The sequence below is a fragment of the Bos indicus x Bos taurus genome, chromosome 7, assembly GCF_003369695.1.
Source record: "Bos indicus x Bos taurus breed Angus x Brahman F1 hybrid chromosome 7, Bos_hybrid_MaternalHap_v2.0, whole genome shotgun sequence".
NCBI classification, from domain to species: domain Eukaryota; kingdom Metazoa; phylum Chordata; class Mammalia; order Artiodactyla; family Bovidae; genus Bos; species Bos indicus x Bos taurus.
In genome coordinates, this window is record NC_040082.1 from 88,638,408 (window position 1) to 88,665,596 (window position 27,189).

Sequence of the window (27,189 nt, forward strand, 5' to 3'; positions counted from 1 at the left end):
CTTGAAGCAAACCACGTGACTTAAGAGAAGCAAATCTGACCTCAATTACCAGGTGCAAATATCAGTCACTGGGAGTAACCAGGAGGCCAGTGTCCCTGGTCGTTTCGGCCTCTGGCGTTAAACATTAAGAGTGCACTGTTCAGGATGTGATAAAGCCTGTCTCTCACAGTTTATGGTTTCCAGTAAACCAAAGGACTTCAAGGAAGGGCCAGGGGCAAGGGAGAGACTCAAGGTCTGGCCCGCCGCTGAGCTGGCAGAGCAATTTCTGCAGGAGCAGAGGGGCAGGAGGGAGGCTGCAGCTTCTCAAGGCTGTTTCTGTGGCAAAGCCAGAGAGACCTGCTGCCAAGCCACGTGAGGCAGGGCCAGCTGCTACACCCAGCCAGGCAGCTCCGTGCAGTCTCAGGGTGGTGATATGGGAAAGGAAGATTTCTGTTCTCAGTGTTCTGGACACTGTGCTTCCTTCCTGCTGGGTGCCAGCCCAGCTGGGAGCCCTGAGCATGTTCCTCTGTCAGTCTGAGCAGTGAGCATCTGGAGCCACTCTCACAGAAAGCTGGAGGAACATTCTCAGCATCTGGAGCCTGCAGATACATGGGCCAAGATTCCTCAGCCTCTGGTCACAAGGATGCTGTAAGCAGGCAGCATGTCCCACCTTAGCCTAGGAAGGAACCGAGGTCCCCCTCCCGGCCTCCAGGGCCATGAGGGAGACTCGTCTCAGTTTCTCTGGACCACCTACTCCAACAGCTAAGAGAGAAGATATACATCAAATTAAATCAAAATACAGCAATAGTTGCATGCATCATTCATTTGACAGATGTTTCATGAACACCCCACTAAATGTCACATACTTTACCAGGTGCCAGGCATACAGTTATGAACAAGGTTCCTGCTCATGTGGACCTTAGAGTCTAGTGGTAGAGATAGAAAATAATTAAAATAAACACATAAATAAAGTGTCAACACAGTAAATGCTATATAGCAAATTCAAATAACTGATGTGGAATCAGGTGACTGAGTGACTGCTTTGGATCAGGGGTCAGAGGCAGCCTCTGAGGACGTGGCATTTAAGAGATTCCTGAAAAAGAAGACTGAGGAAAGAGCAGGCAAACAGTCATAAGGTTACCTGTCCTGACTGCTGTTGGTGCAGGAGAGGCAGGGTGACAGGAGGAGAGGAGGAATGCTCTAGAACATGTAAGTAGGTTAATTTGTGACACGTGTATTTCTTAAACATTCTTTCATTCAATATCCTTTGTGTGCCAGGCATTCTGCTGAGTGATGATAAAACCAACATGAGTATAAGGTCCCTCAAGAGGTTTTCAGTCTGTTGGGAGAGTTAGGCCAGGAAACAGGACAGTGTAGTATGTACTGTGAGACGATCAAAGAGGGTTAGTGAGAGCATACGGAGGGCTTGCCAGCCCCTTTGGGTGTTGAGAGAAGCAGACAAGTTCAATAAGGCTTCCTTGAGGCAGTGACATCTGGGAGGGTCTTGGAGGATGAGGTGAGATTAGTCAGGTGAAGAAGACAGAGTGTATGTTCCAGGCAGAGAGGATGGCCTGTGCAAAGGCCTGGAGAGTCAGCACATGTGAGGAGGAGCAGATAGACAAGAATGTTCTGCTCTGTAGCCTATACCAGACACTCAAGAGTAGCTTGTAGAGTTAAGACAGATTCCTCAGGGGTCACGTCAGCAGCAGGCCAAGGCTTAAGGAAAGGATTCTGGGGTTCAAGAGCTCAGACCACTCTCTGGACCTCCCTGCCTACTGGGAGTCATCTCATGAGAGGACCAACTCACTCCAAGCAGACACTTCCCAAATCAAAATATAAGATTCCCTTGAACCAGGCACATAGATGCGAGCATGCATGAACATCCATGTGAACAAATTTGACTACTTCATTTTTGGAGGAAAGAGGGTACTGAGATAAAACCTATTAATCTATGGGTAAGAACAAGATTTGAATTTAGGGTAGGAATACTTCTTTGCATCCTTAGAAGTCTCACTAGGCTTTCTGGCAAGTCTCACCAGGCTGTAAAATTGCAAAGGCGCTGTTGTTACATCCCAGTAAGTGCTTAATTTGATCACAAACTAGGATAATCCCATGTCCACTTCAGCCTGATAGGGAACATACAGCTTTCTCCCATCCTTTCCTCCTACCTTCTCCCCTTATTTTGTTTCTCTCTCTCTTCTCCAGCCCCCAGAGCCCCTGGTTATCTTTTTTATGTACTCATTGTACCCTCAAAACCCTGTAATAGTGATAACAGCAGTTTATTACTTGTAAGACACCTCAGTCATTCGTGACCTATTAAAATCCAGAAAGCAAGCAGTAAATTAAAAAGGCAGCCAGAAAGAGAGCAAGTGAGAGAGAGAGAGAGAGAACCAAAGTTCAGAATGAATTAACATTTATTAAGGACTTGTGGACTTACTATGTTCAAGGCCTTCTGCTAAGCTCATCACATTCTCTGTTTTGTTTAATCTTTCCAAAAGCTCTTCCTTTGTGCCTCCATATCTGTTCTCCACCATCTCCACCTGCTCTGTGGCGTGGAAGACTGACTTGTATGCACTGCATCACCATCTGCCTTGCCTCTGACTTCTGGCTAGGTTTGGCTAATAGGGAGTACTGGCCAGAGATCGGTGGACACAGGAAAACTAGATCAAGAATTTATTCTCCTGGTTTGCCATCGATTCACTGCAGGCCAGTTGCATCCTCCACTGAATCCCACAACTCTAGTCAGACACCTGTTCAGACAGCAGCCTTCTCTGGGTTCATTTACCTCCTCCCTTCCTTCACATCTTCAGGCTAGAAGTAGTAACAGCTCCCCATTGTCGCCAGCCCTAAAGTGCTTCACTAACCGTTGTTGATTTCCTTAAACCCTTCCAGTGTGAGTGTGCCATCTGTTTCCTCCAGGACTCTGACGGTACGATAAACTTTTTGAGGGAAGCACAGTTCAGTTCAGTTGCTCAGTCATGTCCGATTCTTTGCGACCTCATGGACTGTAGCAGCCAGGCTTCCCAGTTCATCATCAGCTCCCACAGCTTACTCAAACTCATGTCCGTTGAGTCGGTGATGTCATCCAACCATCAAGTCAGTGATGTCATCCAGCCAAGAGGGAAGCACAGTATTATCCCGTTGTAAGATAAGGAACCTGAGGTTAAGAGAAATTTAGTAACTTGTTCAAGTGTTAACACACAGCGGGCAAATGGTAGAATTAGCACTCAATCCGGGTGTTCCTGATACATGTGACTAAACACACATATGTTCAGTCATATGTCACATTGCTTCCCAGGACTAAATACCACCTCCCCCAAACTCCACTAAATATCAGTTTGCTCTTGTATTTTGTCTCCCAATCCATAGCCATTTAAAAAGAGTAGAAATTATAAGTCAGTGCTAAAAGCAGGCTTTCAGTTAAATAGTGAGAAGTGATGGTGACAGTTTGAGATGGAGAAAAGGCATAACTGCTGTTAAAAATAGGCCTAAAAGCATAAGAAGCTTTCAGAGTCCACAGTTGGCTGTGTCTTCTCCACGTTTTGAGGGATGGTAGTGCTGACACTATAGTCCACTGGAGCCCAAAGTAAAACTTCTCAGTTGGCCAGAAGAGTTAAGCTGGGGTTGCCCAGTTCTCTCTCACGCTATTCCTTATCATAGTGGCCAGTTTTCATGCTTGGTTTGTGACACTCCAAGCAAAGGGGCAGAGGTTCTTTTTAGTTCTGAAACTTCTGATTCAGTTTGCATGAGGATATTACTTTTTAAGGAACTTTCAAAAACACCTAAAATTTAATTGTAGCCATAGTTGAGTTAGAGAACCCCTGGGTATACAATTTTCTCCACCTCTGGTGTTTATAGAATCTGACATCATTTGGGTTTGGAGGGAGACTCTGGGGAGAAAGGCCAGGAGACACTCAGCAGGTGGAAGGGCCTTTACCTTGGGATTCTTATTGATGGGCAGCTGTATGGAAGTTGTTATAAAGACTGTCAGCTCCTGAGTGTCCTCTTGATGGCTTGTCTGGCCAACCCTTCAAGATCTTAGCATGAGAAGACTATAAGAAGGCTTCTTTACATTTATTTATTAGTAAAGTTGACCTTTTAAAAACACTTTACATTTGTATTTCTTTTGAGAATTCTTTTTCTTCTTTTCAGCCATATCATGAGGCATGTGGGATTTTAGTTCTCTTCACGTGTATGTTAGAAATTGCTAGTTGTTTTCCAATTTCCATCCCCACCCCCTTTCTTAGTAACCAATCCAATTTTTTAGCTGAGCCCTTTGCCACATGATTTAAAGTCTGTGTTTCCTTGAAGCTCGGTATGACCATGTGACCGAGCTCTGGCCAATGAGATGTAATCATTATGTGGGATTTCTAATAAGTTCCCTTAAAAGGAGAAGAGTGTACTGTTCTACCCACCCTCCCTTTCTCCATCCTACCTCCTTAAATGAGGGCGTGTTGACTAGAGCCCTAGCAACCGGCATGGGCTGAGAGCTGCACCCTAAGGATGGGGCAGAATGAGCAAGATGCCTGTCTCTCATGACTCCTGGAGTTACTATCCTAACCCTGAACTGACTGTGAACTTTTTTTTTAATGTAAGAGTGAAATAAACTTACATCTTGTTTAAGCCCCTATTGTTTTCTGTTATGTGTAATTGGACAAAATTCTAATCAATACAAAATGCTTGTTTTTGTCTGAGCCATTTTTTTTATTAGTGGGTTTTTTTTAACATATGAATGATATTTCTTCTCTGTAAATGTTGTGAATATTCACCCTGGTTTTGCTTGCCTTTTGATTTTGTGTTTTGTTTTTAAAGAATAGGTGTTTATTTTTAATATTGTAAAAAGTTAACAGACTTTTAAAATGCTGTTTGCATTTGTGTTTAAAGTCCTTCTCCATTCAGATCAGATAACATTCACCAATATTTTTTCTAGTTTTTTTTTTTTTTTAACAGTTTCACTGTTTATATTTAGCATTTTAGTCCATTGGTAAGTGCTGCTGGTGAGTTGTGACTCTTCCATAGGTCATAAGTTTCTATCCCCAGCTACCCTCCTAGCTGTGGGGCAGAAGCCAGCATCACTTCTCATTTACACCACCTGGCTTGGCCCAAGCCTCTGCACTCAGGCCAGCACACTCAGCACACATCCCCTCTCCATCTCCTTCCTCCACCCGCTCCTCTGCGGGTCATGTACGTACTACCCAGGACAGCACTCTGGGCTTCTTCTGGACCTTCTGTTTTTGCCACCCTGCATTCAGCTCTATTCCCGATCATCTCTAATTACTGTTTACCTAGACGAGGCTATTGACATTGACAGACCTCCCCAATATCCCAGAAGCTTTTTGTTATATTTTCCTCTGGATAAGAGATATGAAGAATTTTTATATATTTTTTCCCAGGAGAACATGGAGCTTTTTAAATTGCGATTTTGTTTTAAGAGAGATTATCTGTGTTTATCATCTTAAAAATTGGAAAATACAGAAAAGCACCAAAATCAGTAAAAATAAAAGCCTGATTCTCTCTCTCTTAATAGTACTTTGTAAAAACATAAAGTAAAAAAGTGAAAGCCCTCTACCCTGAGAAATAACCTTTATCAACAGTTGATGTATCTCCTTCCAGACTTACATATATAAGCACCTTAGAAGATATGTATATGCACACTTTTGTTCTTGAAAACTGGATCATGCAGTACATTTGTTCAGCAACAGGCTTTTTACAAATGGCAGTATAATGTAAACCTCTTTCTAAGACAGTACAGAGAGGCCTGCTACATTCTTTTTAAAGACTGCATAGTATATTATTTTATTGTGTGGATGTACCATTTTTATCTTCCTTCTTACAGATGAACATGGAGCTTTCTAATGTCATGCTAATGTATATAAGGCTACTATAAACATCCTCATCATTATATTTTCATGCATTTGTCCTAGCATTTCTGTCAGATTTCTAAAATTGGGATTGTTGAGTTAGAGTATATACATAGTAAATTATACACGCTGCCAGTTTCTTCATGTCAAAGTCTTGTACCCGTAAATGCACTGTCCTTTTAAATGGCCCTTTCACCACCACGTTCCCTCCCTACTGGTTCATTCCTCACTCTGTTGCTAGATAACATTTATAAAATTCATATTTGATCATGCTTCCCATATTTAAAAGACGTCAGTGGCTCCTCCTTGCCAACAAGTCAGAGTCCGGACACTGAAGATTCATCCAGGATCCTTCTCAGTTTGGATCTTCTGGGTAGCAGACACCAAGATGGAATTCAAAGTGCAGGAGATGACACGGGGGCTGGGGGATAATGCCTATGAAAGATAAGAGGAGGACTTCCCTGGTGGTCCAGTGGTTAAGAATCTGCCTGTCAACACAGGGTACATGGTTCCACCTCTGGTCTTGGAAGATTCCACATGCAGCTAAGCCCATGTGCCGCAACTACTGAGCTGGTGCCCTAGAGCCTGTGCTTTGCAGCAAGAGAAGCCACTGCAATGAGAAGCCCGCAGAGTGCAACTAGCGAATAGCCCCTGCTGACCACAACTAGAGAAAACCCACAGCAGCACTGAAGACCCAGTGTGGCCAAAATAAATAAATCAATTGAATTCTTTTAAATAAATAAAGGGCAGGCAGCAGGAGTCGGTCAGGAGAAGGCAGCCTCCAGAGGGGAGCCCAGCAGCCGAGGCCGACCTCCTGGGGAGGGAGAGGGGGAGGCAGCAGGGTTGAGCAGGAAGACCCTCTGGCCCTGACGCAGCTTTGAGAACCTCTCAGTCGGCTCACTGGGAAGCTCCAGCACAAAGATTGCCCGTTAGAGGAGTACCACTAGGAGCAGAAATGGACAGGCCCTAACACCCCTGCCACAATCTGCTCCTGGCTGGGAACTTCTAGGAGGCAGTGGGGCCTTGACTTGAATGGTTGGTATGGCAGATGCTGAAGCTGCAGGTGGTCACTCCACACAGCAGGTCCTCTGAATGGCACTTATCCACGGCTATCATAAACTGCAGCCTGCCTTTTATTTTCTCATTCCCTGCCCCCAGACCTCAGGCTCTGGTGCCGCTGGCCTAACTACATGATGTTCCCCATGCAACCAACTGTCCACTCTCTCCCCAAACCCTAAGCTTTGTTCTCTCAGTTCTTTCTGCTTGGAATGCCACTCCTTCCCAGCTTTACCCATCAAAGTCCTAGTATGTTTTCAAAGCCTAACTTAAATGTCACCTCTCTAGGTCACCTTCCCTGATCCCACCATGCAGAACTAGTTGCTCCTTGCGCCTGAGGTGCCATTTGTAGATTAGTGCTTCCCAGGTTGGATTATTCCTAACTACTCTTTTCTCAGATTCTTGTCCCCTCAAACTTTAAAACCTAGCTCAGTGTAGGTATACAATAAATGTTGACTGAACTGTTTTCCTGCTCCTCCCAAAATGCCCAGAGATTGCGTAACTGCAGCTCCTAGAATGGTAGGATGCAAAGTCAGTGGTCAATAAATGTTTGCAGAATTATCCGGGACCTCATGTGGGTGAGGCAAAGTGGGCTGAAGGGTGCTGGGGAGAGGTTGTTTACTGCTGTTAGGGAACACTTGCTTTGGTACCAAGTCAGAGTTTTAAGACTAGAGCATGTCTTTGTCTGTTTATATTTTCCTCTGTGATTTGGAAAGACCCCAAAGGTTTTGTGTGTGTGTGTTTTTAAGTCATTATTTTATTGCCTCTGGTCAACAGATGGGAACTTTTGGGGGGCTTCCCTTTTTCAAACACATTTTTATGTGTTGGGATTTTGCATTTCTTCATCAGTCATTCTCTTTATGGATGTAAGAAGAGCCATTAGGGTACCTGGCATGAGATCTCCAGTTATTTTCTAACTGAGTATATTTAGAGAGTGGAGGGAATTGGGAAGCCATAGAAATATTTTTCCTCTTCCTCTTTCCCACACCCACCAGTTAAAGAACTTCCCTGGGAGGGGACCTGTGGGAAGTGGCAGAGGGTTTTCAGGGTGGACATAGTAGGGCTGACATTAGGGCTTGGTGTGGGGGTAAGGGTGAGTGGAGAGAGCAGAGAGGAAGAGCTGCTGACCCCGACTCTTCAGCCTCCTTTATGTGTCCCTTGGCCACTGTCCCTCATCTGAAGGAGGTTAGGGCTGGGGTGGCCACACTCTCCCTCCTCTCTTCAACCTCTCCAAGCTGTGGGGCCTGAGGAGAAACACGAGGGTTTTCTGTCAAGGTGGGATGGTCCTGTGCCTCTGCATTCTGTCCAGGGTGTTCAGTGCAAGTGGAGGTAGGGTCCTGGACTGAGGCCTCAGCTGCTGGTGCTTGCTTGGCGGAGGTTAGGAATGCTTAGAGGCTTTATGTTATCAGAAAGCCCCTCCAAGGCTGAGGTTCTTATCTCTAGGTTCACAGGCTCATCTTCGTGGGCTGTGAACCCATTCTCTCCCCCTCAAGTGGTATTTAACTATATTTGGTGGAGACATAGCTCTCATCAGATTCTTTTTTACTGAAAAAGTCCGTGATCCAAACAATACTCTAGCTCAAAGAAGAATAGCCTTTCTAATTTAAAACAACAACCAAAAAAAAGGAGATGTTTTTCTGTAAAGGCTGGATTCTAGTTGGATTGCCAACTAGGCAATCCCAGGGTGATTCTAGAAAGAAGCCCAGACTGTCACCTTCACACTGTGAATGTCCCTCAGGAACTTTGCATTTCCCCTGTAATCAAGGTTTGTGGTTTAGGGACCAGGACCTTATGGGTTCTGTTGGTAGGGATCCAGAGAGCTGAACCCCTGAGAGTTGTGCCAAGTAGTCTGATGTCCACCTCCAAGGAGACCAACCCAGAAACACAGCAGCCCCTGCAGGTGTGTGGAGGGGGACAAGGGAGCCATGTTGACTCTGGTGGGCACGGAAATGTTTATGAGAATAGAGTGTTCCCAGACTTTTAAATGAATTCCAACATAACCATGCTAAAATCCCCTAAAAACCTGAATTCTGGGCAGATTCTGGTCTCCATATTAGGGAAACAGTTCTGATGCTGCAAAAGCACAGAACTTTAATATGACAGCGTCTGCAATTTTGACAACCCCCCCTACTTTTATTTTTTAAGTCTTGGCCACAATTATAAATAGGGAACCATATCTGTTGAGACTTCCCAGGAATTACATAAACAGTTTTGGGATGGTTATATTTTTACCCGACAGTTTCTGAAAACACTGGGAAAAAATCCCACTTATTTAACAGCGTGATGCCTGAGCCAGCCCTGGGAGTCCCTGGGAGGCCTTGCTGCAGAATCACTTCCTCCTGGCCACAGCGGGGGCAGGGCCCTGGTGTGATCACGAAGCTCACTGACCAGGCGGAGAAGGACAAGCAGGGCATGGTGGGAGGGGCGAGGAGGCCTCAGATTGCTCCTCCTCAGGACAGCTGCTGTGTCTTATCACCAGCAGAGAGTAGGGAACCAGGATGCAGCAGCCATAACTTTTCTGAAGGTTTGGCCCTTTTGCGAAGGAGCATAAGCTTCAGGTGTGTTCCTCCCACTTGAGGACTGCTGTGATCATAGAAACAGGGTTCCTGGGCCCCTAAGTCACAGTGAGAACCTTCCCTTCTTTCAAAGGCCTTGGCAGCCTCAGTGGCCTTGGAGGTGTCTTGAACCTGAAGGACTGAGCTTCATCTGAGAAATTCCTATGTCTCTTTTGACAACGCCTGTCTTTCCTGTAGTAGCCTTCAAGAAGCCATCTAGACAGAAAAACCGATCTTCTGCATGGGTGGGAGTAGCTGAAAGGATAGCAGGAAGGCCTCTTGCCTCAGTGTCATCCTCTCCACCTCAGGTTTCAACTGTACTTCAATTTTGCCCTTTAGAAATACGCCTTCAGTTAAGCATTCTCCTTCCCGAGGTGTTGTTTTGAAAATCCAATTAGCTAAAGATGCATATAAGTCATTAGTGTAATTTCACTTTATACTGTAAACTAACTTCATCTTTAAATAGAGGGCTTGGTCCAGTCGTTCTCAGCATTTTTTAAGTCACACACCTCTTTCAGAACCTAAGGAAATAGATGGACCATTCCCTCAGGAAAACTCATGAACATGCAGGATTTTGTATACCACTTGTGGATTTCAAGGAGCCCTTTAACCTTACCCTGGAGTTGTGAGTTCTTATGAGAGGTTGGTAAATGGGAGAAGGTAGTGGTGAGGGGTAGGAACTGGGACAAACAAGGAAATTGGGTGCTGCTGCTGTGATCACTTTGTGGTTTTCCCCAAGACCCATCATGTGAATACGTCAGAAATGAAGTCTGTCACCTGGCTTGTGCTTCTGTGGGTAGTGATGCTGGGGACTTGTGCACCACATCTCTGAGCTCCCAAGACCATGTATGTGTGTCTCTATGAAGCTGCATAAGGAGAAAACTACCCTGGGGATGCTGGACTGGCTTTCTGCTGGAGGAGCCTTGTGTCTCCTCCAGTGGGCCAAGGTCCTGTTGGCAAGGTGATAGGGGCCAACAGCCTGCTACCACCACCCCCCAGCAGAAGAGGTGGTGGCTTGGTCATTCTGGATTACGTGCTCATAACCTTGAGTCTGAGATCTCTTTTATTTTCTTTGGGGAAGTCAGCTTTACGAGGCAGCTTGTGATTCTCTGGGTATTGTTCAAACTGGGGGAAACATGGGGGAAGTTTTTGGATCTAGACTTCATCTGAAAGCCTCGCAGGGGATTTTGGAAGTGATGCAGCATAGTGAAACAAGCATGCAATCATTTGTAGTCCCATGCTTGTGATGTGAAGCTCTTTCTGTTTGTGGTGACTCGAGGAAGGGAGAATTCCCCCATTGCGAGCCAGCTGGACAAGTGTCAACACTGCTCTCTCTGCAGGTTCCAGCGTGGAGGAGGAGGAGCAGGGCATGGACTAGGGGAAGCCGCCAGGGTTTGCAGAGCTGGACCTGATTTAACACACATGAAAGGGGGTGGTCCTTCTCTTGAGCCAGTCAGCCAGGGTCCCCCTGCCCCCACAGAGCCATGCTCAGACCTAGCACAGCACCCTATCCAAACTGGACATCAACACCTGCTTGCTGAACTGATCAGAGGCTCACGTCTCACCTACATCACATCCTAGAGTGAAGCACAGGCTTTGCATGTCACACTCAAGTGGGCACACCCTCATGGACAAATGCAGTCTTTCTCCTACTCAGTCAGACTTTGTCCTTTCAATTCTTTGTATTTTTAAACATTAGCTTTTTGTGATTATTTCTGTGTTTACTGGATTTATTGATATTAAAATAAATATTTCTTTTTTATAAGAATTTATTTTTATTTTTATGTTTATTTATTTATTTTTGACTGTGCTGGACGTTTGTTGCTCCGTGGGCTTCACTGTAGTTCTGGTGAGTAGGGGCTACTTTCTCGTTGCAGTGCCTGGATTTCTCATTGCACTGGCTTCTCTTGTTATGGCTCCCAGGCTCTAGAGCACAGGCTTGGTGGTTGTGGCGCTTGACCTTACTTGCTCCTGGCATGTGGGATCCTCCCGGATCAGGGATCGAATCCATGTCTCCTGCATTGACAGGTGGATTCTTTACTACTGAGCCACTAGGAAAGCCCCTAAAATAAAGATTTCTTAAACTGTACAAAAAGCAATAGTCATCGATGAGAAAATAGATAAATTGAACTTTCATGGTCTTTGGTTCGTCAAAAGATACCATTAAACGAATGAAAAGGCAAACCACAGGCTGGTACTTTCAGTAACATACCTGACGGAGAACTTGTAGTCAGAATATACGAAGAATGCCTGTAGGTCAATAAGAAAAAGACAGGCAAGATCAGCAAAAGCCTTGAGCAAGAACATGTTTAAAGTGGATAGCTAAATAGTCACTTTGCAAGTTAGAACTTATAACACTGTATATCCAGCCTAAAGGACCAAAACCTTAAAGATTGATAACACCAAATATTGGCAAATCCTCATGTGTTGGTGGGCTTCCCTGGCGGCTCAGCTGGTAAAGAATCCGCCTGCAATGGGGGATACCTGGGTTTGATCCCTGAGTTGGGAAGATCCCCTGGAGAAGGGAAAGGCTACCACTCCAGTTCTGGCCTGGAGGATTCATGGACTATGCAGTCCACGGGGTCCCAGAGAGTCAGACACGACTGAGCGACTTTCACTTTCACGTGTTGGCGATAGGAGTATAAATTTGAGCGTTTGGAAATTTGGAAAACTATTTAGCAGGATCTACTAAAGCTGAGATTACACTCATTCCATAAACTCTCAGTTCCACTCCTAAGTATGTACTCAGTAGGAACGAGTGTGTATATCCTCCAGTGTTTATAGTGCTCTTATTCATCAACTGGAAACAGCCCAAGTGGCCGTCAGCAACAGAACGGATAAGTAAATTGTGTCATATGCATACAGTGGAATACACCACAGCAATTTGAAGAAGAACAAACTACATTGGCACATAGCAATACAGATGAATCTCAGGCGTGTTGAGTAAAAGAAGCCAGACACCAAAAAAGTACATATTGTATGATCCTGTGTTCCTGGAGAATAGGACCACACCTTTTATCTCTAAAAGTAAATATTTGTTGACAGAGTGAGTAAAGGAAGACGTGGCCTTTACTCTCGTTTTCAGAGTAACGTTTGGGTGTGTGTGTTAAGGTGAAATTAGTTCGGGATGCAGTTAACAAATGCTCAGTTTGCTGTAAAATGAAGCAGAAAATACATGCTAAAAAAAAAAGAAAAAGCAGAAATGAATCCATTTTACCTTAATGGGGAAGGGAATAACAAAGGGGCCGTGGGATTCAGGAAGAGGCATTCACCGATGCTCAGGGGACGAGGAGGGCTTCCTGAAAGGAACAGTATTGAGCAGAACTTTGGCAGGGGTTGAGATGACAACAAGCAGAGAAGGCCTGAGAAGGACACCCCAGGCTTAAGGAATGGCACATCCAGGCGGTTCTCAGGCTTTAGCACGTGTCAAAATCATCTGGAGGACTTTTGAAAACACAGGCAGCTGGGCCCCACCCAGAGATCTTGGTTCAGTAGCTCTGGAGTAGGACCTGAGAATTTGCATTTCCAACAATTTCCAGCTGATGCTGATGCTGCTGGTCGGGGAACCACACTTTGGGACCCACTGGCTGGTCCAGGTAATTGCATCTCACATGAGTCACATTCACTTGCTTAGGTAAGTGAAGTGCAAGATGGGAGGGTGTTTTTAGGCAGGTAAAGTGGGCCATAGCCTGGAGGCCTTTGGCAGTGTCTGAGCTTAGACCTAATCCTATAGACTTAATTTAGAGCCACGTGGATAGATGTGTGTCACATCTGATTTCCAGGGTGTCCCCCTACAGGATCTAGATACCTTCAGCCTTAAAGCTTAAGTCTTTAGCTTAAGGCTGTACAGTTGTGCCAGTGATAAAATGCATCCCGAGTTTGGCCTTGTAGAGACGAGCCCTGCACAAAGCACACCTTCAGAGGGCAGCACAGTTTACACTGATGGGCTGACAAGGATTGAAGAAAGGCATTAGTTTAAGTATGCAACATCAGGATTATTTGTAGCCATGTAACACATGCATGCAGGGGCTTCCCAAGTGGCTCAGTGGTAAAAAAATCCACCTGCCAGTGCAGGAGCTGCAAGAGACATGGGTTCAATCCCCGGGTCGGGACAATCCCCTGAAGGAGAAAATGGCACCCTGCACCAGTATTCTTGCCTGGAGAATCCCATGGACAGAGAAGCCTGGTTGGCTACCGTCCATGGAGTTGCAAAGAGTTGGACACGGCTGAGCACGCAAAAACAACAACACATACCATGGGAATGGCAGGTGGAAAAAGAACCTACTGATCTGACCATTCAGGCCAAAGCAGCAGTTTTACTTTAAAGAAGAGATAATTGCTCTGAATGTTTCTTTCTCATGGCCCACAGCCCTCCCACATTCCTCAGGACAAGGATGTTACACCATACACCCCATACACCCATAAACCCCCAGAGGCCTGTGGTTTAGCTGGCCTGGGACAGGTTTCCGTCACCAGAGAGACACACAGAGTCAGGAGATTCCCCCCAGATGGTCTTTCTTTGGCTCGGGAAAGGAGTTAGTCACCTGGGTGGGATTTGGGGAGGGAGGCACACACCCTGAATAGCCCAGCTGAAGAGTCCCTGCCCCTCTCTGGGGCCATCCTGGTCAGGACACTGGACTAGCAGGACTGCCCTTTCCAGGATGACCCCGGCACAAAGAACCAATGCCATCTGTCCTCCTCTATACTGGCTTCCAGTTATACCTCAGTAAGCTACAATTCAGTTGCTATTACCGAATTCCAAAGTATTCTACTGGGTGTGGTAGAGACACAGATGAATCAGCCACAGACCTGCCCTCCAGAAACTACAGTTTAATAAAGGGGAGAGGAGACAGAGGTTGTTCTTGGTCATTCAAAGCCCTCCTGCCTGGTCCCTTGTTTCCTCCCTCCACATCCCTGGTTTAGGTCTAACGGCTCCCTCTCCCTTAGTCACCACTGTTGGAGGCTGGGGGCTCTCACTCATTCAGTAGGATCCTGAGGTCACAGAGATGAGTAAATCAAGATGCTTGTGGTCTGATAGGGAGCTCATCCTACACCACAGTTGAAGCCAGGCCATCCCTGAGCAGATACCCTGAAGCTGCCACCCCTGTTGCTGGGGCCAAGACCTTCAGCTCTGGGCTGGAGAAACCTGTCCCCTTACCAGCTGGGTTCCACACTGATAGATGTTGCCTGGAGTCCCCACCTTTGCATCAGCCTGTCCCAGGCCAGCTAAACCATAGGCCTCTGGGGGTTGCAGCTGTTGCATGCATGGTGATCCACAGGAGGATAAGAGGGGGCTCCGGTGACTGCTGGTGCCCTGACAACTCTCCAGCTCCCTGAAGACCCCACTCCTCTTGGAGTTCTGCTGGCCTTTTCCCTCAGGGGCCCTGGGAACCAGCTTGCTTCCTCCTTACCCCCACATTATTTGTAAGAGAGTCACCTAAAAGTGAGCAGGGGCCCAGAAACCAGAACTGGGTCTAGATCTTGCTCTGCCATTCCCTGTCTGTGCACCTAGGGCAAGGCACCTAACCTTTCTCAGCCTCAGTTTCCTCATCTGTAGAATGGGAACAACAGCCTTGCTTATTACTTGATACTGTTGTTCAGAGACACACAGGATACAGACAGAATTCTTGTCCTTAAACTGCCCTAAGCCTAACGGGGTAGTTGGACAAGCACACACAGTGTAATGTGTACCACACCAGAGGCATGTTTGGGATGCAGTAGTGAGCAGAGTAAAGGTAAACTAATTCTAGCAAGGGTGAACTGCAGAGCCTCATGGCAGCACCGTGTGCAGAGCATGGTGGAAGCACCTCTCCAGGGCTTTGGCCGCTAGTGTTTCTTGAATACCTGACACTGTGTTAAGTATTTACCCGTGTTTTATTTTTTAATTCACAACAAACCAGTGAGGTGTTATCACCCCATTTTACAGATGAACAAACTGAGGCTCCAAAAGGAGCATATATTGACCTGGCATAGGATTTATTGAGCACCTACTACATGCTAAATTTTACAGATATAACAGTAAACAAGAGAGATCCAAGTCCCTCCCTCCTAGAGCTTACATTCTGCAGGTGAAGTCACTTGCTCAAGATGAGGCTGAAATGTGCCAGAGTACAGATTCAAACCCAGGTCTGAGGACCTCCTGGGTTTGTGCTTTTCCCACTCACTCCAGAACTCACTGTGTCTGAGGACACTCCTCTCATGGGAGGCACAAACTGTCCCTGCCAGCTCCTCTGAGGAATTCAGGGATTCGGGACCAAGGCTGGATCAGGAGTAAAAGAGGAGCTATTTCTGTAGAACCCTGTCTTTCACAAGCACTCCCCAGCAGCCCTGCCCCAAAGAAAGACGGCCGGCCTGACCCCTCAGATATTTTCCCCAGGGAGAGGTGGACGGAGGAGCTTCCCCAAGGGGATTTCAAGGGAGGGGTGGTGCTGTCTATGCTCAGGTCAGAGAGAGACACCCCCTTCCTGGCTCCCGTGGGGAATCCCTTTGGATTTCACTTGGCCTGTGGGAGGGGCCTGTTATTTTCCTACTCCTCAGGTCCTCTAGGGAGGAAGTCGGGCCTGGGCTATGTCAGAGGATTAAATCAGGCTCTGGGGCTCTTGGGTGCAGGCCCCAGCCCCGCCCTCCCTCTGCCCTTGGCCTCAGGCTGCCTCTTGATGCCTGAGATCTGTGGCACTCCCACTGGGCAGTGACATTTTCTCTTAATCCAAGGAAACAATGAGAAATTTGCAAGCCTCTTCCACTGAAGAAAAAAGACACATATAGGATTACTCATTATAATATTTACTCATAGTAGCAGTCACCTGGAAATAATCTAAATGGCCAGTGTTTTGGAATTAAATAAAATATGATAAAAGTATGCCTTCAGTGAAATACTATGCAGCCATTAAGAATCAAATGGAGAATAAAATTATATGAGTGCTTATAATTTAGTCACAACTCATGACTAAAACAGTGTACACAAAACAGAATATACAACATGATCCCATTTTTTAAAAATGTGTATATATGTGCATAGAAAAATGTCTAGAAAGATGCACACCAAATGTGAACAGTAAAAATAAAAAGTGTGAGCAATAACGATCTCTGGGTAGTAGAATTGAAACTTCTGTTTTCAGTATTTCCAAATCTTTCAGTGAAAGAAATATGTGTGTTTTCTAATTATGGAGAGAAGAATCCCCACCATATGTATTAGAGAGAGAAGAGACTATCTCTTTTTGGACCTGTACTTAGCTGGTTCCAGTCCCTACCTAGCCTTGGGAGATTTGAAAGCTCAAGAGTAGTGTAGGATTGGTGACAGCTCAAGGAGAATGAGCTGCCCTCTATTCAGTTCAGTCGCTCAGTCATGTCTGACTTTTTGCATCCCCATGGACTGCAGCACGCCAGGCTTCCCTGGGTCTCATCTGAAATGTCGTCTGCCAGAAAGTCCTCCTAACCGCACACCCGGGCTGAAGGAGGCCCCTCCCACATTCTCTCTCCCTCCCTCACCCCATTTTATTGTCTTCATTGCACTTAACTATGTCTGCAGTGACCTGCTGCTCATCTGTTCTGGGCGGTTATTTGTCCTCTCCACCAGAAGGCAGGCTTTGTGAGAGCAGGACCCCTGCCATCTTGCTCCTCTGACTTCCCATCAGGAGAAGAGACCTGAGCAAAATCTTGGTTTATAAGAAGCAGACCAGGCTGTTCAGCAGCCCTCTAAAGTTGTGGGCATTGATCCTAAGGCTCCAGGTGACCTGGAGAAAATGGGATTAACATCTTGGGAGTCTAGAGACAAGCTGATTACTCTCTCTGGGGACCAGAACTGGTTGAAGCTCAGCAACATGGAGAACCTGGTCCAGCTTGGTAACAGCAGCTGCCAAATTGTTACGTGTGTTGTGGAAGTGCCAGCTTTATGCTTTACAGCTTATAAATGAGTGAAATAAAGCTAGAAGCAGTTTATCTGATCATCCCTTACCCCTTTGCTTCCAGAGCTCCTGAGGCTGCCAGCCCCATCTGTCCCCTAGCTCACAACTTGGGCTCCTCTCTTTCGAACCTGTTCCAGTCAGGTTCTCATCCCAACCATTTCGCTGACTCTGCCCTTGACTGAGATCGCCTGTGCTTCCAAGACACTAAATCCAGTTATTAATTCTCTGTCCTCATATGACTTGACCTATCACAGTGAATTGCTCCATCTCCTCAAAACCCTTTTTCCTGGTTTCCTTCCTATTGTACTTGCTACTCCTTCTCAGTCTCCTTTGCTGAGCAATTGAATGGAGCTTAGCCTTCATGAGGGCTTCCCTGGTGGCTCAGATGGTAAAGAATCCGCCTGCAATGAGGGAGACCTGGGTTCAATTCCTGGGTTGAGAAGATCCCCTGGAGGAGGGCATGGCAATCCACACCAGTATTCTTGTCTGGAGAATCCCCATGGACAGAGGAGCCTGGCGGGCTACAGTCCATGGGGTCACAAAGAGCTGGACACAACTGAGCAACTACATATACACACAGTCTTCATGAACTGAAGGCAGCTTGTATATTGACAGTTACCGCCTTGGTGACCTCCTCCTACTCCATGGCTTCATAAGAACTACAAGCTGAGCACTTGCAAATCTTCACTTCCAGTCCGGATCTCTCTCCCCTGAACTCCAGACACATATATCCACCTGCTTACTCACCTTTCCACTTGAGTGTCTAAAAGTCATCTCATGCTTAATAAAAACTGAGTTCCTTATCTCCCTGCCAGACATGCTCCATCATCAGGCTTCTGCATGTAAATAATGACTATTCCTTCTTCTCATTTGCTCAAGCCAAAATCTCAGCGTCCTCTTTGACTCCTTTATTTCATATTTCTCTTCTAAGTCCATCAACATATCCTGTTAGCTCTGCTTTCTAGTATCTGACTAGATCTCAATACCGGTCCCCCGCCCCATGCTACCTCTCCAGTCCAAGCCACCATTGTCTCTTCCAGGATTTCTGCAGTATCCTCCCAATTGGTTTGACCTGTGCTCCCCAGGTTACTCTCAACACAACATCCAGAGTGACCTTGTTAAAGTGTGAGACACATCGTGTCCCTTCTCTGTGTAAAACTTTCCAGCGGCCCCCATCTTGAGTCAAAGCTCAAGGTCAGTGCTTGATGAACTTCAGTGCTCTGCACACTCTGGAGCCTCTCACTGCCTCTCTGCTCCCCTCCCTTACTGCCTCATCACTCACTCTTCCCGGGCCACACTCCCCTCCTCTCTGATCTTTACCATCTCAGACAGGCTCTTCCCTCCAGGCCTTTTCACGTGCTGTTGCCCCACCTGGGAAGCATATTCCCCTCTTATTCTCAGGGTGCATGTCCTCATTTTCTCAGGTCTTTGTTCACAAGTCATCTTCTCAGATGTCTGGGCTTCCCTGGGTGCGATATTTACAGGTTTAGCACTCCTTTCCACCTTCTGCTCCAACATTTGCTTCTACCATCTTTTACTTTGTTTTTCCTCCAGAGCAGTTAACTTTTCTGATTACTATTCAATTAATTAATTTGGTTGGTTGGTCTTCAAGTTCCACAGGAGCAGAGTTTTCATCTGTTTTGTCTCGTGCTATATTTCTAGAGCCCAAGGAGAGTACCTGGCATATGGTAGGTGCTCAGTAAATATTTGATGAATGGATATATGAATAAAAATGTATGGTGGGGACTTCCCCACCATACATGGTCCAGTGGTTAAGACTCCACACTTCCACTGCAGGGAACATGGGTTTAATCCCAGGTCAGGGAACTAAGATTCCATATAGCACATGACATGCCCACCCCCACCCACCCCCCACCCCCTGCAAAAAAAAAGTATGACAAAACCACTTACTGTTTATATAAGGCCTTGAGACGAGGGGGAAGAAGTTTCTGCCAGCAAAAGAGTGTTAATGAGCTGAAGGAGAAAGAACTGCCCTGGGCAGGAGAATACCCCTGTGTGGACGTCAGGGGCCTGTTTCTGCCTTGGGCCAGCATGCAGGCAACTCACAGCTGAGTTGCTGCAGATGAGCACTCATCACTTCCATTCAGGTTTACTTTGCCCCAAGGCTCCCCCTTAGTGCTCTCCCTTAATCACTTACTTTCCTTTTTACCTACAGGTGCCAGTTTGCAGCCTGTTGAAGGAAAACAACATCAAGGTAAAAGAACAATAAGACTGTGTCTAGTTTAAAACTTCTCAACTTAAAAGGCCTTGAAATGTATTCAATGAAGACCCAGAGGGCTGAAAGTGTTGGCAGCCAAATAAAACGAAGGTGCGGGAACTCGTGTTGACTTCTTGGTTAGAGTGAGAGCTGGGGACAGTGAGGAACAGCTAAGTGTTGAGGAATGGGTCAGCAGAGGTGGCTATCCAGTCTTCAGACCCAGGAAGACAGTGCTTCCCTTGGAAAAACCTGGCAGCCTCCCCCACGACAGACAGTCATGGGCCCACAGCCTGGTCCTCCTCCCCTGCTTCCCTCCCTCCAGGCCGCTCCTCTTCTTTGGTCTCTCTGGAGGTTCTACCCTGTCTGCTGAAGTCAGAGCAGACCTTGGCAGAGTGTTTGGGCTTTTTGTATTTTTTTAAAGCAAGAATGATTTGGTTCTAAATCTAGAGCAATATATAGGATGCTTCCAGCATAGAGGGGTCTCTGTTTCTGTGTTAAATCACAGTCCAAATTTTAAAAAGTGAAAATTAAAAAGTGAAAATAACGAATGTGGGGGGAATGTGCAACGATGTGTACTGCTGACGTGATTGGAAAAGGGGCCACTTTTAAAAACATATCTAGCTTTTGTCCAAGCAGTTCTACCATCTGGAATTTATCCTCTGGAAATAAACACATTTTTGCAAAGGTGGATGAATAAAGATATTTATAACTGCATTGTGTATAATAGAAAAAAAGGAAACATTGGAAAGCCCAACAAAAAGGAGTTGGTTGTTTAAAATCTGGCATATCTACACAAAGACATGTCATGCATGCGGCAGCATCACCTAGGGGTGTATATAAATTAATAAGAACAATGTTTGCATATATTGCTAGGTTTAAAAAAAAAAAGTGTATGTTCAGGCCACTCAGAAGAGCTCTTCTCTTTTTTGTTTTGTTTTTTAAATATAATTTTATTTATTTATTTTTGGCTTTGCTGGCTCTTCATTGCTGCTCAGGCTTTTCTCTAGTTGCAGAGAGTGGGGTCTATTCTCCATTTGTGATGCAAGGGCTTCTCACTGTGGTGACTTCTCTTGTGGGACACGAGTTCCAGGGCACACAGGCTTCAGTAGCCGCGGCACATGGGCTCAGTAGTTGCGGCTCCCCGGCTCTAGAGCACAGGCTCAGTGGTTGTGGCACACAGGCTTAGTAGCTCATCGGCATGTGGGATCTTCCCGGATCAGACATTGAACCCATGTCTCCTGCATTGGCAGGTGGATTCTTTACCACTGAGCCACCAGGGAAGCCCAGAATGGCTGTTCTCTTGCTCTCAGTACATGCCCTGCTGGATCAGTGCCTGCTTCACCTACACCCTATTCACATGACTGACCTTCCTATTTACTTGCTTGCCACAGGCCCCAACTAGAGATTGTTCTTGTCCAAGAGGCAGTGAAGGGCGTGCCCCTCTGCTAGTTTCCCTGGTAACCGATGAGCCAACCTGCCATCTATTCCCCCTGTAACAGGCAGTCTCCCCTCCCCAGGAGCGAAGGCTGCCTCCTTGTCCTGCTCACCATCACATGGTGAGGTGTTGCTCCAGGACTTTGCTTTACACTTGTAAGATGAATCCTCCTATCCATTATGTCACTGATGTCTCTTTCACTAACTCCAGGCTCTTTTTTCAGTCTTGAAACTGGGTAAGTACAGGCCTTATAGGCCTGTGAAATGCAGCCCAACAGAGAGAAAAAGAAAAATCTTAACAAAACATGTAAGGAAAGTAGCTTTGTACTCAGCCTAGTGGGTTTAAATCGAGATCAGTCTCTTAACCCACATGAGAACTCAGGCAAGTGATGTGATCTCCCTAAGCCTCTGTCTCCTACCTATAACATGGGCATAGTAAGGCCTGCCTCACAGAGTTGTGAGGATTTAGTGGGATTAACGCCTCTAAAGCCCCAGCTCAGAGTCCAACATGTACTGAGTGCCGGTGGTATTCAGATGAGACATGAACTCTTCCTGGGTACCTGTGAGGAAGCCTGGAAACATTCTGCAAGTTCATAGACAAATATTGATTTTATTTGGCCGGTTAGAATTATAGATGATTTTCAACATTTTAAAATTTTTCTGCAAGGAATACATGTTACTTACGTTGACTGAAAAAAAAAAATATGCAGCCTAAATGAGAATTGTGTTTTATTCCATGAATTTTATGAGGACTTCAAGCCTAGGAGTCAGCCTTTCAGATAGCTCTGAGGGACTGTACTCAAAGAGGTAAGGTAAGGGAGGAGCCAGGATACAAAGGAGTTTTGCCAAAAAGAGCAAGTAATAAGAACATCCAAAAATTACTGTTAATTAAAGAAAACCAGACACCTCAAGTTAATGAATTTAGCGCTTTTCTGTGTATGGGAAGATGTAAGAGTTTGGGCTCATTGAAATCCTTCCTTTGATATGGACCTTAGCTGTCTAAGGTCAGTATTCTGGCCAGTATCTCAGGCTCACTGTTGGGAGTGGTGGTTAATGACTGATGGCTTGATGATCGTAGCATCCCTTGTTTGCTGATATGGCAGGCAATATTTTTCATCCACACTTATGTAATGATGATGTAATTTTTAAAAAGGAAGTAACAGTTGAAAAGGCTTAAAAGAGAAAACAAACTTCAGGCAGGCCAACTGAGCAGTCTCCAAGGCAAAGCTCCTGAGGATTGAGGTAGAAGGTAGTGGAGAAGGGTAACAGGCAGTGGGTGAAGGAAAAGGATGGTTAGGCTTGAGGGCTGTTGCCCACTTAGATGTACCTCAGAGGTAAGGCTCCGGACTTCACAAGCACGTTCCCCACTTTGCCACCCCCGCCACCACCACCAGCCAGGGAGCCTCTGGTAAAAGATATGGTGACCCATCAGATGATAATGGGTGTATATAGTCACCGTTGGCTGCTGAGACAACCTGACTCGTGCACCTGCAGGGAGGGATCTGTGGCTCCAGCCATGGGCTCAGCTCTTGCCCACCCTCAGAATCCACACTCAAGGGCAGGGTCTCCCAAGCAAATACAACCTGCTGGGAAAGGGATCTGGTGATGACTGCCCAAGGGCTGCTCTGCCGTCCCCTGTCCCCACCCCTACTCCCACCCACCAGCTGCTGGCCAGTGATATCAGGAGACTTCTTCCACATGAATGAGCTACGTGCTGCCCATGCCAGTTTATTGAGCATTCTTAGGGCATGGCTTGCCCACCTGGGTGAATTTTCCAAATAATTAAATTTAATCCCATCATACTGCAATTTGTTTATTGGATTCATTTTTAATACATTTTTATTTTATCAAATTTATCAAAATAATGCACATACATGGTTTAAACAAAATAGAGGCTTATAATATTAATAAAAATCCTATCTCAATGTTTTTCTGCCCCACTCTATTCAGAGAATAGAGTTAACCTTTTATTATTTTCTGTTTCTATTTATGATGTTATTTCTTGATTTACCAGTTTTAGACCTCTGTGGACTTCTTGTGGTAGCTGAGAATTGAGCTCACCTACAAAACCACCTCCAGTTCTTCTTCCATTCTTCCAGTAAGACTAACAAGATTTTTGGTTAACTCGATACATAGTGAATGTAGACATTCTTTACTGCTGTGCTAAGTCATGTGTGATGTATCTGTCCTTGAGTTCTGGGGGGAAAAATTAATTCTTTGATAATTTTATCCCCTCTCTTTTACCTGTTGAACCTAATGGATTAATCATCTAATTTTCTTATGTTTTCTTTTTTATTTCCCCTCCATTTGCCTTTTGGAAATACTTTCTTGATTTTAAAATTTTTTGGCTTTTATATTTTTAATATACAAGTACTCATTCTTGTTTCGGATTGCTTCTTTTTCATAATATTACAGTCTTGTTTTATGAATACACTGTCTCCCATTTATTTCTCTGAAGGTATTATTTATTTTTCATTTGTCTGTTGGTTTTATTTTAATATTTTTCTATTCTCTAAATTGTCTTTGTTTCCCCCGGCTTCTTTTTATTTTCTCTCTCTCTCTTCCACATTGAAAGTTTTCCTCAAATACTAGAAATATCTATTGATATTTATGAGTAAAGCAATAAAAAGCTGAATTAAACTGTATTTGGGGAAAACTTGACTGGGGCATCACTCTAGGCAGCAAGCCAGTCTTTTCATTAACAAGCCTCTAAATGTAAGACTTGTCTCTCTAGAGCTGGCTTTCTCCACCTTGGCGTGTTGACACTTGAGGCCAAATAATTTTTTATTGTAGGATGTTTAGTAGTATCACTGAGCTCTGCTCACCAGGTGCCACTAGTAACCCCCCTCCCAGAATTGTGATAACCAAAAATATCAATAAACCTCACCAAATGTTCTCTGGGGAGCAAAATTACCTCCTTAAGAACCATTGCTCTAGAGCTACACAGCCTCTCAAGAGAAGTATTCTAACTCCTGTTCCAATTACTGTTACTGCCTAACAACCCTCACCAATACTTAGCAGCATAAACAACAACCACTTTGCTGTGCTGCAAGTCAGGAATTGGGAAAAGGCATGGCTCTTCTCTGCTCGACAGCGTCTGAGATGGCTGAAAGTTGGAGCCAGCTGCGGCTGAAGGATCCACTTCCAAGATGGGTCTTCACTTGGCAGGGAAAGCTGGAAGACTGGGCGCAACAGGACTAGAGACCAGGCAGACGACACATGGCCTCCCCAGAGCGACAGCCTGGTAGTTGGACCTCTTGTGTTGTAGCTCAGGATTCTAGTGTGAATGTTCCTGCCAGCAATATGGAAGCTGCAGGGCCTTTTATGGCCTGGCTTTGGAAGTCACATAACATCACTTCCCCTGTAATACATGCCCACCCAGATTAAGGAAAGGAGAAGAGTCCTCCCTCTCAAAAATTTTTGTAGCCATGTTTTAAATTCACTATACTTTGTTACAGGACGATACACGCCTGGGCAAGGTGGGGTATGCAGACTTGCCATCATTCCTCCATTTACATCCTTGTGTTCATCTGCCCTCTCTTCTGCCAGGGTCTCTCCCATTTAGTGTCTTCAGTCTCCTGCTGTGTTGGACAGAGTATGACGTGTGATCTGGGAGGATTCCAAACAATTGCCCTGGTTTCTTTCCATACGTTCTTTGTACTTGACCCCCACCATCATAATACCTGGGCTCCCCAAGGTCTGAGCTCCCCCACAGTTCTGAGACAGGAGTGGCTTGCTTCATGTCAGTCTCCCACTCTGGGAGCCCTTAAGAGACTAACTTTTTCCATATCAGCCCTCCTTCATTCTTCCATCTGCTTCCCAGTTTCCCAGAGTTTGCTGAGATCTCTCATCCACTAATGTCTCTTTACCATTCTGTTTGCTCTTGAGCATATAAACCATTTTACTTCTTGTCTGGCATTTTTAGTGACACTTCAGGAGAGAAAGGAGGTAGAGACATGTGAATAACCTGATATGTTTAATGGTTATACTTCTTTTGAATGGATGTGTGTGTGTGTATGTGTGTGTGTGCGCTCAGTTGTGTCCAGCTCTCTGCAACCCTCTGCGAGGCTCCTCAGTCCATGGGATTTTCCAGGCAAGAATACTGGAGTGGGTTGCCATTTCCTTCTCCAGGGGATCTTCCCAACCCAGGGATCAAACCTGGGTCTGTTACATCTCCTGCATTGGCAGGTGGGTTCTTTACCACTATGCCACCTGGGAATCCCCTTGAGTGGATATATGGTATCTCTAAATTGTGTTATAATCTTCCCTTCCCTGTTGGAGCTCTGTTAAGTAGTACAGTGACCACATTTAATGTGTTATTGATAATTTAGGATCTTCTTTATGAACATACATGTTTACTTCGGAATTATTAAACTAAGTAAAGCTATCTGTCCCCCTTCATGTTGAGGATGACCAAAATTCCTTAAACCTATTTCATGAACATCTCTATCTCTGACTGCCTCTTTTCCCATTTATATGTGGTGAGGGAGCCACATTACAGCACATCAACTTCTAATTTACTCCTTTTAAATGGCTACTAAACTAGATGACTATGCAGGATATGGACTTCCCTGGTGGATCAACAGAAAAGAATCTGCCTGCCAAGGCAGGAGATGCGAATTCAATCCTTGGGTCGGGAATATTCCCTGGAGGAAGGCATGGTAACCCACTCCAGTATTCTTGCCTGAAAAATCCCATGGACAGAGGAGCCTGGTGGGCTACAGTCCATGGGGTCACAAAGAATCAGACACAACTGAAGTAACTGAGGACGCACACATGCAGGGTGTCCCCCATGAGCCTGCCCCTACACATTTTCTACCCTTTCCCATACCTCCCAGTATTTGACCTTTGTGGATTGTACCAACCAGGCTTCGTGCCCTTGTGCTTCCAGTTGGGTTTGGCCAGATGAAGGCCCCTGCAGGAGATAAAGAGAGTAATGTTGGGGTATATTAGGGTACTTTATCCACCCCTCCCCTCTGCCAGCTCCCTCCCTTGCCAGGCCTCAGATCAAGTCTGTGTTCTTCTCCTTAAAGCCACCGCAACTCTCCACAGCCCTTCCCTGCAGCTCTCTCAGGATCCTAGAACAGTCCCACCTCCTCCTCCCTCCAAGCCATGGTCACAGCTCCCCATTGTCACTGGCTCCAAGGTGTTTCTCCTTCCCTCGATGCTGCTCAGCCCCTTGGAAACAGTCCTTCCTTAAGCTCTGCTCAGTTACCTGTGCAGTGTGTGTGTGTTTCCTACCGGGACCCTGCCCAGACAGAAACTTCTGATTTGCTTCTAAGACAAGAATGGTCCCTGCCTGAGCCCTGAAGCATCCGCTTTGAAATGTTCTGTGTGAGCTCCCTGACATCTCTGGGTTACTCAGGGGCTTTTGAAAATTCACTTCCTAGTTGTTAAGCAGAATAGATAGTAGAGGGTACGGGATTAGTGACGTCTTCATATGGGGAAATGTTACTGGAGTGTTTTGAAAAGGAAAATAAGCATGTAAATGGAAGGAAACCAGGAGAGAGAGTTTATGATGACTTTTAGAAATTATAATGACAGGCTGGAAAATATCAGGGGTTTTAGAAAAGGATTAAATCCCTTCCTGCTTAACAGATCCTTGCTGGGTCTTAAGGTAAAGTGGGTATTTGGGGGACATCCAGAGCAATTCTGAGTGGGATTCCCCCAGTGTGACATTAGAAGTCCCTCAGTTCAGACCTGCCAGGCCTCTGTGCTTCCCGGTCAGTAGCTTCTCTGATGCTTTTGCTCTGAGAAGTGTCATGTGCTTGGCTGTCCACTAGAGCCCAGTGAGGCTCATGGCCCTGTAGCAGCATCAGAGCTCACACCATACAGCAGCCTAGCTCTCCTGTGGCACCTCTGAGCTCAGCCCTCACAACTCACCTTCTGGAATGCTCTCTGGATTCTCTTACCTCCTCACCTGCTGTCCAGTCAACCCTTGGTGAGTTTATGTACCCCTTTCAAGCAAGAACTCTTCCTGGGCATCCATTTCTGAAAGCAGAAAAAGGAAATGTATCATAAATACTTCTCAAAGATGATGACAGGAAGGGGTAGTGTCACTCTGGCTGGCCAAGGTTGCCACCGTGGCAGTTCACAGGCGGTGAGGTGGCACATGGGGGCTGATGTCCCAGCCAGGGGCAGCACAGGCACAGCCCTCAAGGTCCAACCTCCCCGACCTACAC

At 45.8% G+C, this 27,189-nt stretch overlaps 1 protein-coding gene across 3 annotated transcripts in view; it reads left to right on the forward strand.

Annotated features, from left to right (window-relative positions):
* LOC113895646 overlaps positions 1 to 27,189 on the forward strand; it is a 75,810-nt gene that overhangs the window by 18,993 nt on the left and 29,628 nt on the right. For 2 of the 3 annotated variants that reach the window (XM_027547084.1, XM_027547083.1), the window contains exon 3: positions 19,532 to 19,570. The exons of the other annotated variant lie outside the window; for it this stretch is intronic. In XM_027547084.1, the coding sequence (XP_027402885.1) occupies positions 19,532 to 19,553 (22 nt within the window). In that variant the 3' untranslated portion in view covers positions 19,554 to 19,570. The remainder of the gene's footprint in view (positions 1 to 19,531; positions 19,571 to 27,189) is intronic. 3 annotated transcript variants of the gene reach the window in all.